A 13907-nucleotide genomic window follows, 5' to 3' on the forward strand; every position below is an offset into this window, starting at 1 on the left:
ACATTTGAATGTGACCCAATTCGAATACTTGTTCCGTGAAACTACACGGAAACATGACTACACGGATTCCGATATCTATAAATATAATAATTATTTAGGTCCACAAACATTTTGAGAAACGAGTGGTTCGGACTGAATGTATCAATATAACGCGTAATACGTACAACGATATTATACTGCAGGTGAAAAGTGTATACTTTGTATGCGTCGAGTAGGGATCCTGCAGCTGTGTAGATACTTGATGGCCTAAATTTAGAAAACCGTTCTAACGATTCGTTTTAAAATGCAGTTAATCGTATTGTGATGATTTGTGTCTGACATTAAGAAAAAAAAAATCACACATTATTATTTGTATATACCTATGACGACGTGCTTTCGAATCACGCCAGTGAAAGATATAATATAATATCAACACTCCCTTACAAAATATATTTTATTGCCTTAAGGTTATCAATGCTAACGATGATTGCAGTATTTAGTCTGCAAACGCCGCCGTTCCTCTTGTTGTTGCGGTGATTTCGTACCTACATAATTATAATAAAATACCATGATGATCGCATAATATTATTTCCTCGAGCGACCACTGTAGTATCGTTCGTCGGCGCGGCGCAAGGACACTAATCTTGTCGCGCACTTCTCTGTTCTAGACAGCTCCGCAGACGTACAATAAATAATATACCTAGTTTGTTATTCAATTTAAATCATTTAGTCACTAAAAACACACACAACAAAACAATATCGATTTTACATGAACGTCGCGCCATAACTGTTGCTGCTGCTACAGAACCGGTCGGTTGTTGCGCCTACTTATACCATTGTAATATTCTCAAAATCGAAAGATAATATTATTTTATATTAATATTGGCAACCACCCGGGGTCCGACTGCAGTGATAGGTAGACAGTATAGGTACCACGATAACACAACGGGCGAAACGGCGCGTATACGCCACGTCGTGTTAGAAACGTGCCGCAAATGAATAATGCGTTTCCATTCAGTCACCGTAATTGGTTTATCGTGTCATCGTTATTGCAAACCTCACGTACACATTTTATTTTTTTTAATGTATGTGTGATGAATGAATCGCAAACAAAGTGTGTGTCTGACAAAGTTGAAATTGGAAAATATGTATACCTATCTATTAAGTGTGTGTGTATGTGTGTACTGTGTAAAATATGGATTGGACATTCATACACGCGTGTGTATATTAGTATATATATGTGTGTGTGTGTGTGTGTAATAAGTATATAATAATATTTATTCATTTGTGTATTAAATGGAATATAATATTCGAACGTGTGTAGTGTATATTATATTCAACAGCAAGAGAATCGGAGAATCCATCGAGTGTAGATATACCAACCAGTTCGGCAGGGCGATGTGGATTTTCCGCGGTACACTCGACCGAGTGAAAGTTTTCTTGGTTTTTTTTTTCCGAAACAATAGGTAGATGGTATCGTTATTGTACACATTCAGGCGTGTATGTAGGCAATTTCAGTGCTGAGTTGCGAACGAACGAATAATGGCTCATCGTAGTCATTTATTGCGAATCGAAATAGACACCAAGGCACTATTTGGTCACCATATAGTCAGAGAACGGAAACAATGGTAAAAAATATACTGAACACTCAAATATAACTTTCGTATTGACATTTTCTTTGGCAATAACTAAATGCGTTTATTTATTAAATAAAAAATACAAATCTTTTACAAAACGGGTAAAAATAAATAAATATTATTATCTTACGTCCGATACGACTAAGTATAATGAGCGGATAAGCTAATCGAGTCGGTTATACAATGTCAGCTATAGTGTTGTCTGTAGTAATGGTCGTTATTTTGATCGTCGTCATTACAGTACATAATGACGATGGTCAAAGTCAGTGAAGTCAACGAGTGGGGCTATAAAGTCAGTCATGTCCTACACGTTATATTATTATAATTGTTGGTATATTATTATTATGATTATGTCTTTGGCACATATCTATTTGTCATTATAATATTATGCTATAAAATATATGCGTTATGGTTATTTTTGAAAATAAATTATGGTAAATATATTATATACGTTCAGTCAACGTGTCAGTCGTGTGGATGACACCATGTCCGTTTCGGGTTTGTCGGGTAATGTCAACCTACCAAGTAAGAGTTATATAAATTATTATAAAAATTAAAAATAAATAATTAACGAGTCGGGAATATGACGAGAGGATGATGATATTATATTAAAGTCGCGTCGGTAATAAGTGTATGTCAGTCACGTGGTCCCTATCGTAGTAGTCGTCGTAAATAAACACGAGTAGTCGAATCATCGATAGTTTGGATAAAAAATGTCGGCAGTCGATGGCTCGTCGTCCCGGTGTCGTGTGAGTTACGGGTTGCGCCGCGTCGGAGTCGATGATAATTTAAAATAAATAATTTGTGAGTTTTTTTTTTTTTTTTGCTGATGTTGATTTGCCATCTTTGAACTGCGGCGGGCAAGACCATGCACAAATATTATATATATACAAATAGTCAGGCTTGCCGTTCACGTCTGAAAACAGAAAAAAAAGTTCGCATTAATAAAAGCGTTGCTATTAAATCCAAAAAATATTTAAGTAAAGAGAGGGAGCCGTGAAAAAAATTAAAACGTGTTCTCGGCATACAATGTTGGTCAGCCGAGAAAACGGTGACTTTATCATTATAGGTAATATTATTATCATCATATTGTTAAAATACTATCGTCGTAGTTGTAGTCAAAACCAGTTCAACACTCATACACACGCACACAATATAATAATATAATGTATAAAACTACATTTGATACTGTCCCGCATTATATAGCGTTGAGGTGAGAATCAGCTCGAATTTCTTGGCCTCCGGAAATCCAAATAAATGCCGAAGACCCGAAAACCAGTTTTGTATAGCTTTCACTCGGTCGGAAAAATTATCATCTATCGATTCGAAATCTCTCGAACGGGTCTGAGCGTGTGCCACGTGTGACGCGAGCACAAAATAAGGAATATAATATAAATAAACGAATCATGGCACACCCGGTCCCCCTTGAACTTGCCCGACTTTCACCTTGTCCGTTGACCGTTTCTCCCGAGGAGGTCCCCCGCGTAGTCCAAAAGCGGTTCGATTACACACGCCTACAACGCATTAAACATTATCAAAACGTATATATTATTATTATACTGCGCGTATTATGTTTTATCCGTCGTCGTCGCGTACATTATATCTCGGGGCCGGCGATGAAACATTATTATTTATTATATATTTTATAAGGCGATCTAACCACCGGGTGAATGTATAACGACCGGCGGCTGCGAGTTCGATTAAAAACCTACTCCGCCGACGCCTCCGCCGTCATTAACCTAGAAAAACGAGTGCGACGTATTCAGATGTCCGTTCAGGTTTACGGTCGGATGACCGCGGATTTATATAGAATAACAGCACCGTATTTGTGTGATGTCATCCTTGACCGCCGTTGGTGCATCGCACACAATTTATTATAATGTAATATGGGCGCGTGTGTGTGTTTTATGACGATGATAATAGTAACAATTATGATTTCCAGAAACGTTTTCCGACTTACCGTAGTCTCTATCTGGCAGCTGGCTTTTGTCCACCGTAGGCCAAGGTCTGGCCAACGTTGTTGGAGTATGATCCGTGGGCGTCGTGTCCTCCTCCGTAGCTGTCCCATCCGGAGCTGGATGCGCTGTAACCGCTTGGGGCGCTGCTACCGTAGCTGCTGTGTCCGGCGTGTGTCTCGATCTGCGATCACCAGGTCAAAAATATTTATAATTAATAATATTTTTTGATTGCGCAGATCAGGGTCGTGAGGGAATGTGGGTAGTGAACAATCGCAAACGAAACGAAAATAATGTGCCCCGGGATGAGTATTTTTATGTGTATAGAGTTCGCGATCTCTTGAGTTCCGTTGGTAAAAAATTATACCTCGAGAGTTTTGAACGTAATGTTGTCGTACTAATATTGTGCGACACATGTATTTGAATATTAAATATCTTAGCTCCCATAATGAGTAACAAATAAATAACGCGGAACTTACCACTTCATGGTGAGGTACGTGGTGTTGAGCGGCCAACAATTTTCTGATACCAATGAATCCGGAAACGAGCAGAGAGATGACGCTGGCTAACAGAGCCTTCTTGGCGATCAAAGCGATGACGACGTAGGCGATGACAACAAAGGCGGATAATTTGACTTTAAGAGCGATCAAGAGTGGGATAAGATGTTTCAAGAACTTCTTCTTCTTGAGCAGACCACGACCTGTATTGAAACCGTTTTGTTTTAGTACATAGTAATCGAACACGTGTGTGATAATTAGTTCACTATTTGGTTTGTTTCATTCGTACACTAGGAAGTAATTGTAGTAAAATTGTCAATAAATGTTACAACATTATATTATAAGTAACCAATCGGAACTAATTATCAAAAATTAAATTACCATTCGAACTTAAGAAGTTTGTTTATATATATATCGTAGTTTTTTGATTTTTGTTAAGAAACAAAGTTATAATTTAGTTGATAATTAAATATTGTTATTATTACAAATAACGTGTTAAAATAAATTAATGTTGGTAATAAAACGATTAAGTTTTGATAAATGTTTAAAAATGTTAAATATTTAATATAAATCGAAGTAATAAAACAATAAGCAGGCTGATCCTTCGTATTAAAATATTTAAATTGTTTGAACAAGTTGTTAGGTAAAAAATATATTACAGACTTTGTCAGTGTCAAAGTGTTACTTTTTCAAGTTCATTAAGACTTCAAGACGTTAAGCTACTTCGTAGTAATAAAAACAAACTATTGTATCTAATTAAAATAATATTAATGAATTATGTCGTTTACCTTCTTCGATGTAGTTGGTGATTTTGGATTTGAATTGAGTTGGGATTTGGTCAACGACGCTGCGGGCGGTTTCGGACACTTCGGTGACGATTGGCGACAAGTTCCAGTGGAGAGTTCTTTCTTGGAAGAAACGCATTACCTTGTGCATGGTGAAGTCTTCGAGTGCGGTTTCACGGTCATTGGCGTCCTTGGCGTTCTCTACGTTGTTGATATCTTCGGTATTCTCAGCAAGGGACCTACCTTTCTTCTCGGTCTTGACAAGCGACAATCCTCCTAACAAATCGACCTTGTCTTGGTCGAAGAAAGATCGGGCAGCACGGTAGAATTGCATTTGTGCGCATGCGAACGAGTCCTGGTTGCCGGTGCATCCATCGTCTTGTCTTGCCGCCGCTGCGGGGATCGGATCGGCCGAAGCCAAGCACACGCATGCCGATAACACTACTAATCCGAACTTAAACGCACTCATGATGATGATGGTTGGTTTTTCGATTTTTCGATTACGGAAAATTGTTCTGTTGGATGTGACTAGCAGGTGGCTGATGACTGCTTGTGCTGGTCACTGTTTGTTGTTGTTGTTCCTTTGAACTGTACGACTGTAATGATTGAACTACGGGGCGGCCGGCGTATTTATTGTGGAGGCTGCCTGCCGGTTTTCGCTTTTTACCGAACCCGCTGCATACGACAGCGCGGCGCGCATCGTAACTATTGCTGCCCGCCCGCCCTCCGCCGCCGCCGCCGCAGACCGGACACAGCAACATCCGTTCGGGCAGCCCACTCTGCAGCCGTACTCCCCGCTTGCGGCCGCCCATTTTACCCGACTTTCTTGTCCATCGTCGGCGGCGCCTTTCTTTGGCCGTGAACATCGCGCATACTTACGCCGCGGACACTGTCGTTATCGTTAACCGTCCACGAAATCGTTAACTATAATATTATAATCCGGTCGCGACGACTTCGACTATTTTACGGTGCCGGCGATGATCAAGTCGAAGACGACAACCGTTTCAGAATAAGTTTTTACTGTATACGCGAAACTCTTAGTGTCAGTAATATGCTGCGTGCGTGCATTGTAGCTGCACATCAATCGATTTGATATAAAAAATAATATTATAATATATTTTATACTTTTATGTCGTTTTTTTACAAGTGCCGTCTGAGAAGATGAAGAACGAAAAATCCCACGTGCTAATTCACCGCTATCGTGTATATTATTTCTCAAAAACAAAAAAAAAATAATAATTATTATATTATATTTTAATTTGTCACATATCATCATTATTATTGTTTTCGTACTATTATTATTCCACCTCGTTCGTCGTTTCTTTTTGTTTTTCTTCTTTAATTGTTGGTTGTAGTAAACTGAAAATATAATTTACGTACCTACTACAACAAGCGTTTTTAGAGAAAAATATTCGTTTTAGTATAAACCGTTCTCGACATTTTATCTGCTCGTACTCTGTTAAAGTGTTAACAAAATTATACGTGTGAACTCAACAGATGTATCGCGTGTTGAACTAGTCTTCATAATATTCGATTTCTCCAGTGTATTTGGTCGCTATTCAGTGTTAAAGAATAAAAATAAATACATTATAAACGACATAATAATATTATATTACATAAAAATACGGACTGCAACTGTTTTCTATTCTGTGAGTACACTGTGGATAATACTCGAATATACATTTTTTTCAACGGTGTCTGAGAGTAAATTATATGGTCGAAAAGTTGTCTGCATATTTTATTCAAACCGCAAGTTCGAAAAGCAATCTTATAAGTAGTTTATATACCTGCAGCTATTTGTTATTATGTCATCATAGTCATTTATATTGAGTTTTCCAATACTTCGCGGAAAATTCGTATGATGCGTTTGATATGACGAGTCGAGACAAAACTACATAAATCACGATAATAATATAATTTTGATAATAAACATAAGGAACTCTCAAAAAGAACAAGTCGGCGCGCACAATAACTGCGCGTATATTATACCTGCCTGTATAATAATAGATTAGCGATTTACAATGGTAGCAGCGCGGCGACGACGACGGTAAAGCATATCGACAGCAGTGAAATCAAAATAAATATATGCAATCATTCGACGATAGTAGCCCGGAGATAAGTCATCGGAACTTTTTGAAATATTCTTCTCTGCGTCATTGTGACGACGTCCGTATTTTATTGTTTACGTATACGTCGTGTCGGAAACGGCGCGGGCGACACTGCAGAAGAGTGCCCCGATGATAATATACGCGTTGAATCGCCAACGTCGTGTATACTGGTCCAGCACTGTCTCCGGGCGATGTAATATTATTATATTATTACAATAAATAAATTACTATACACACGCACACGCTTATTGTTGTGAGCACTCACGCTAGCTCACAATAGTCATGAATTCGTGGTTTTCAATCGGTCTGCGTTTACCGATTATTACACTGCGGTATAGGTTGTATGGCGCGCGCGCGTAAATAATATAGGTATATAATACGCGCGTTGTCGTTTTCACTTAATTGTTTTAGCTCCAAGGCAAGCGCCATCACCCGAGGTGGGTATATTATTTATTATTTATTATCATTATTATTATTGTTATCATCATCATCATTATCGTTATTGTTTTTAAATACGCCGCTCGCAACTCAGTCCACGCGCGTCATGACGATCGCAGTCATTTCCCCGTCGTCGAAATAATAATCGGCAGACGCGAAACCCATACGGAATGACGACTGCAGGGCACTGACAATTCGTTCGTTTCTTTTTAACATTTGCCGGTGTGCACAATAATAATAACGTGCACGGGAATATCAGTACTTTCGATAGAACTGTTGGTTAATATTTATGTATTATTACTTATTATTACTATATGTTATATAGTTGCCTATATAATATAATAATCAAATAATTCACGTCGCATATGTGATTTCGGTGGAGTACCGGAAGTTTCACTTTTTATTCAATTTTTTTCCATGTTAGACAAATTTGGTATGTCACTCTCACATTTTTAACGAACCATTTTAATCGGAATTAAAGCAGAATTCAAAAACACCGCTAGAGAACAGAATCGTCTCACGCATGATCACTGTCAGATCCGGTCATTAAAGTCTCTAAACGTGCAGCGTATACAATAGTATTATTATTATTATTATAAGCTCGGTATATTATAATAAACAAAACGACCAATGTGTTTTACAATCATATTTAAGTTCTATTACGCGACTACTTTGATATTTATAAGTATATTGTATTCGTGTATTGTGTATGAGGATAACTGATCACTTGTATTAATGATTACTGATGTACAATATAACCAACCATACATGGTGTATAATATTTATAAAATATTGTTTAAAAAGTATATTGTACTTAGCGTTAAACATAAAAACGTTATAAATTAATGCATTTTATAACACTTCTGTGTGCACCAAAATTTAAACGTCGTTCAAAATGCTTCGTTGTTATGAATTTATGATTTTAAATGTATTACAACGAAGATACTTAAACATCTTAATGAATAATGTACAATTTATTCGCGTTCGAATGAAATAAAAATAATTTAAAATCCTGTATTCAAATTTATGTTTAAATATGCATTATAACTTTCGCCGATAGGTCAAGAGGCCGTTTACACACATATTTTATTTATGCAGTAAAAAAAAAAATCTTGAACAGGTACATATTCCGGTTTTATTTTTATTTTTTATTAATGAGTCTGCTTTCGGATTACAGTGTTAACTTTGTTTAAAAAGTAATGTAACAGGCAGATTCGGTATAATTATATATTTTTATTACTCGTCATATGGATACTACAATTATTATATTTATTAATGATTATCAGGTAGATTTCCTTAACAGTATAGTATAGCTGTATATAATTCATTCTATTGTTTTGTTAATTTTATATATACTTTATCAGAATATATGCGTTTGATAAGTATTGCATTTTTCGTTTTAAAGTGTCGTCACAAATCACTAAACAATAAATGTTTAACAATGATTCTTAATATTATGATGTAAAATAAATAATAATTTACATAGGTAAACCCTCATCATGACATTATTATGGCCTATAGGTTATAACAAACATTGGATTTGCGAAATTGTGTTCGAATATTTATTCTAATTTCATCAAATTTAACATCGTATGTAGCTTTCTACATTAGATATTCTTCATCGTTGTTTACCTATGTATACCGTATACGTATCATCTGTAAAATGTTTTTTTTTTTTGGACACACTCGCTTTATGAAAATAATTTTATCATTCGGCTATTACGACACATAAAATGTATTCGAGTACAACTATTAAACTAAATAACTGGTAAATAAAAAAATCTCACCAGTTCCGGGAGTATTATTATTATTTTTTTCTATCAATAACAAATATTATATAACATCGTCTAATCAAGGGAAACTATTTTATATCATGTTATAAATCATCTCCACTTTTACTTACGGTTGTATTTATACTGAAATATTTCACGCCGTCAACATAATATCGAATTGTAATACGATTTTCTATTTATATAAAATATGTATTATTTTAATCGAAGAAATCGAATATTGTATTAGGATTAGGTACAGTTGTACAGGAAGTAGTATAATAATTACTATTAGATATAATTATATTATAATGCTATTTCATAATTATTATATGTCTACTAGATATCTCTAATTGAAGAAAGGAAGCAATTAACGCAAATCGTTTAAAATGAAATATAAATCAGTAATATTAGATAAAATTGGACATGGACAATGTTCAGACGTAATATTAACTTTATACATAATATATTATAGCTGCCACAATATCATTTTATTATAATAGTGAGGAAAGTGAAAATCTTAATGTTATCTAATTAATAATAAATAAAGAAGGTGTAACAATAATTTTTCATTTTCTTAACAAATACACTAATTGACAACATAACACATATCAATTAGAATATCCATTACGGTAATTTACTATCGGCAATAATAATAGTTATTAGCTAATTAGTTTTCATGTGTTAATACTATTATTGCGAACAAATGCAAAGGTGGTAGGTACCAGTAACATTATTATTATTATATTGGGTATATTTTTTTTTGGCCAATAAAACTGATTTCATTAAAAAATGAAAAAAAAGTTTATTACGTTAAAATATTATGTAAACTACGAATAAATTAAAATTATCTAAGAATTTATTTTTATAGGTGACTAATAATATAGGTACATAGTTTATTGCGTTATTTCTTACATATTATACATTTTAAGCAAAAAATGTACTGTTTTTTTTTTTTTACGCATAAATCAAAACGGAAAATATGTTATAAGACGACAACATTTTTTTTCTATCCAAAATAAATGAAGTAAAAACGACGGTCTTGGCGTGGCTGGTTTTTACTATTATTATTATTTTAGAAGCGGAAAAAGATTATAATTCCCGATCACGTTCTTTTGGTACCGATATTAAGACTGACCCGAATCAAGACGTGATGGGAGAGTAATCTCCGACGTGCTCGAATATTATAACATCGTACATCAGACACAATCGGCGCGACTGTGATTAACGTCAAGGCGTCCCGGACAACAGGACGTCAAAGATATGCATCTGCTTCGTGTCTCCGTGGCGACGACTATCATATTTTATAGGCGCACGGGCTGGACCGCGACGTCGACCGTCGGCGCGGCACACTCTCATATTATACTATATTATTTCAATGTACGTGTAACGCACGTGTACGCACGTTAATATTTTGTTTAAAACAATAATATTAATTATATTAGTATATACCGTATTCTATTATAATATGGTTCAACAATAATAAGCCGTATTTATTATAACAATACCGCTGTAGTCACATCATTCATCCATCGTCGTCAGAAAAGCCGTCGGAACGAATGTTATAATAATACTATTTGCCAGTAAAAGTGATTGCAGCATAGGATTTTAAGAGCTCGAGTCAAACCGTTTGACACATATATCTTGATATAGGTGTATAATGTATATAAATATAGTTGCGGTCACGAATCACGAATATAATTTTTGTATGTTATAATATGGTCGTCTACCTGTTGACATTGGTTATAACAATGATCGTCAAACGGTTTTTGTGGTTTTTGAATTTTTATGCCTGAATTATTGTCACCGCGAGCTATCACCAAGACGGATCGTTTATAATATGTTGTTAAATTATAAGTACTTGCGTATACGGCATTAAGTATCTTATCAAAATCTAAATTTTAATACATCGATTTTGTAACGAGTAAACCAAGTGTTGCAGTATTTCAAAAGCTAAGACTAATTTAATGACTTAGCAAAGTTTGTTGCAGTGTTGTTAATATAATTAAATGGCATAATTTTAGCAAAGCCCCAAATACAATAGGTACAGTTTTTTGATTGTTTTTGCTTCTACTCCATTTACAATTGAGCTCTAATCTCCTGTTCTCTTACGATGGCCAAAATTTCGTTATTTTAGCGTCCGGCTCTAGTCGGACTTTTAACTCAGTGCCGTTCCCGTCCCGGTGAGTAAGTCGATAAAATTTCCAAAAGGTGTTTTCCGCGAGACGTGTGGAGCTGCTCGCTGTTTTTAAGCCGCACGTGCCCACTCGGTTACGCGGAATAGAAATTAGCGCTGGTCACGTCCAACGACCGTGCGGCACGGCGTGGCGTTCCGCGTATACCGACGCCAACGGCGAACCGAGTCGGAGTCAACGTCTATAATAACAATAATAATATCTATAATTACAGTACGTCGTTTTGTACGTAGATACATTGGGCTTATGGTATATACGAAAAAACGTTCGGTATTGTCGTATATGCGGTATGCGTTAGGTATACTCCTTATTGTGCTGGGGCCAGACCATAGGAGACAGGTTGACTGGGTTATCTAAACAATTATGGGTTGTGGCCAATACGATAATTATTTTTTTTTACAACAGTGATGGTTTTGAACCGGGTTCATAATGGCTATAGTAACATCGACACGAGACATTTTAAACGTAAAGCTAAATATTGTAGCTACGCAAATAAAGAATGATTAAACCTCTCCTAAAAATACTCTAAAACCGAGAATGAATTTATCCACCGTGACTTATGCGTTAAACACATACCGCATGCTTCGTATATTATATTAATATAGTGTTTGAATTGTACGGTTTTTGAACAATTTAATGGTTCTATTAATTGTTGCTCCAATTATTATACAGTAGTCACCGCTTATTATAAATGTGAGTAAATACTAAATATTGTGCTTATATTAAAACAGAAAATTCGTACATTTTAATCGCTATATAATCAGCTAATTAAAACCAATTCAAATATTTAATTGGATAAGTAACAAATAATTAGGTAAATTTTTCAAAATATTTTTATTGATTATAAAATACAAAATAATAATATGTTCAATTAAGTGAATATAATAATACGATAAAATACAAATAAATAAATAATAATGAATATTTTTAAGTCTACATGATATTTTCTTATCAACTTTTTTTAGTTATAATGGACTATATATATGGATATATGTCTCTTATAAATGAGTCTAGATATTGGGACTTCTGTGTCTTAACCATAACGGCCCCCGCGAAATGATCAGCCGATACAAGTGCTCTCAAAACGTCTATTTAGTTCTGATTAATCATAAATTCATAACGAAAATCTGTTAAATAATGTTTTGTTTCCGTGTGCGTATATGTTCCATTGACCCATAGTTGGCTTTCACGGGTCTATCAATCATTGATTCTGACGAGGTATAATCGGCAGATTCATATTAAGTAAATACGAGTATAATAATAGTTTGGTCCGTGGGTCATATATATTTGTAATCATTAGACAGAGTGGAATTCAAAAATCGTAAAATGTCATCCGTGAACATAACACATAATAATAATGCGATGTACATAATAGTGACTTTTCATTTAGTTTGTCATATTATGTGATTGTTATTACGATTATTCACTATTAGGTACTATTATTTCGATATAAAACATTATTGATCTCGGGCGTGTGGGTCCCGTTATAGGAGATCTACGAACACACACACATCACACACACACACACATGACATACATGTCTGTACGTCCGCGTCTCACATAGGTATTATTATATATAGGTACACTCGATTTATTTGTTTGCTCTAGTTTCTCGGCCAGACCCCAGCTTCGGGCGCCATTCAGCATCATCGGGCTGAGAACCGAGCCCTGGAGGCGTACGCACCGTGTGATCGGATTAAAAAAAAAATAGTCCCAGTCGTATAGCGCAATTATAACCCGTCCGGTATAAGCTCATTTGCATGTGTCGACCCGTCCGCGTGTGGAATTTCGCGGCGCTCTCTCAAGGCCGCCGATTTTTTCGTAGAACCGCAGACCCGACCCCGTTTCGATGATATTATTACTATTATTATCACTACATATTACGATTACGATTATCATTATCATTATTGTCTACATACGGTTGCGTGTCACATTTTTTTATATTAATGGTTTATTTATGTATACGCGTCGAACCGGAAGAAAACTGACCCAGCCGGGAAACCGGAAAACCTATAGAAGATAAAACAGGAGGAATCCGTTTTTAAAAAAAAAAAAATATTAAAAATCGATTAATTTTTATGTCAGTCACAGTTTATAATAATATATTCATACAAAAATACGATATTTGTATGAATATCTGATATATAATGAAATACGATATAATACATTATTTTATATATAGGTGCGTTTAATTTTTCTGGTCCCAAATCGTTGAATTTTGTTGATTTTACACAGATTATAAAAATAAGCGATATACAAAATTAAACAGATCATATTCAAACTCAAGTAATAGATTTTTGGTCACGTTGGAAATTATAGATTAACTTTTATGAAGTGGGGTAGCCTGTTGTAATGTAAATAACTTGATAAAAATAATTAGATTAGTAAAAAATAAAAACTTTTTGTAATTTTTGCAAATAAAATTATTAGAAACCTAACCTAATCCTACCGTTTTTTCGTTAATTGTTTTTGAACAAAACTATACTCAACATTTAAAAATTAATTTAACTTTGAATTTAACTATCATCTTTAAAAAGCAGGGGA

At 35.0% G+C, this 13907-nt stretch overlaps 1 protein-coding gene across 1 annotated transcript; it reads right to left on the reverse strand.

Annotated features, from left to right (window-relative positions):
* Positions 1-1634: 1634 nt before the first annotated feature.
* LOC132919648 (uncharacterized) lies at positions 1635-5465 on the reverse strand. Its single transcript, XM_060981403.1, has 4 exons — positions 4857-5465; positions 4051-4271; positions 3577-3755; positions 1635-2532 (listed from the first exon to the last, which is right to left on the reverse strand). Exons 1-3 carry the CDS (start codon positions 5320-5322, stop codon positions 3585-3587), a joined length of 858 nt encoding a protein of 285 aa, XP_060837386.1. The 5' UTR covers positions 5323-5465; the 3' UTR covers positions 1635-2532; positions 3577-3584.
* Between the last annotated feature and the right edge of the window lie 8442 nt (positions 5466-13907).

This window comes from Rhopalosiphum padi, chromosome 2 (assembly GCF_020882245.1).
Source record: "Rhopalosiphum padi isolate XX-2018 chromosome 2, ASM2088224v1, whole genome shotgun sequence".
Taxonomy (NCBI): Eukaryota; Metazoa; Arthropoda; class Insecta; order Hemiptera; family Aphididae; genus Rhopalosiphum; species Rhopalosiphum padi.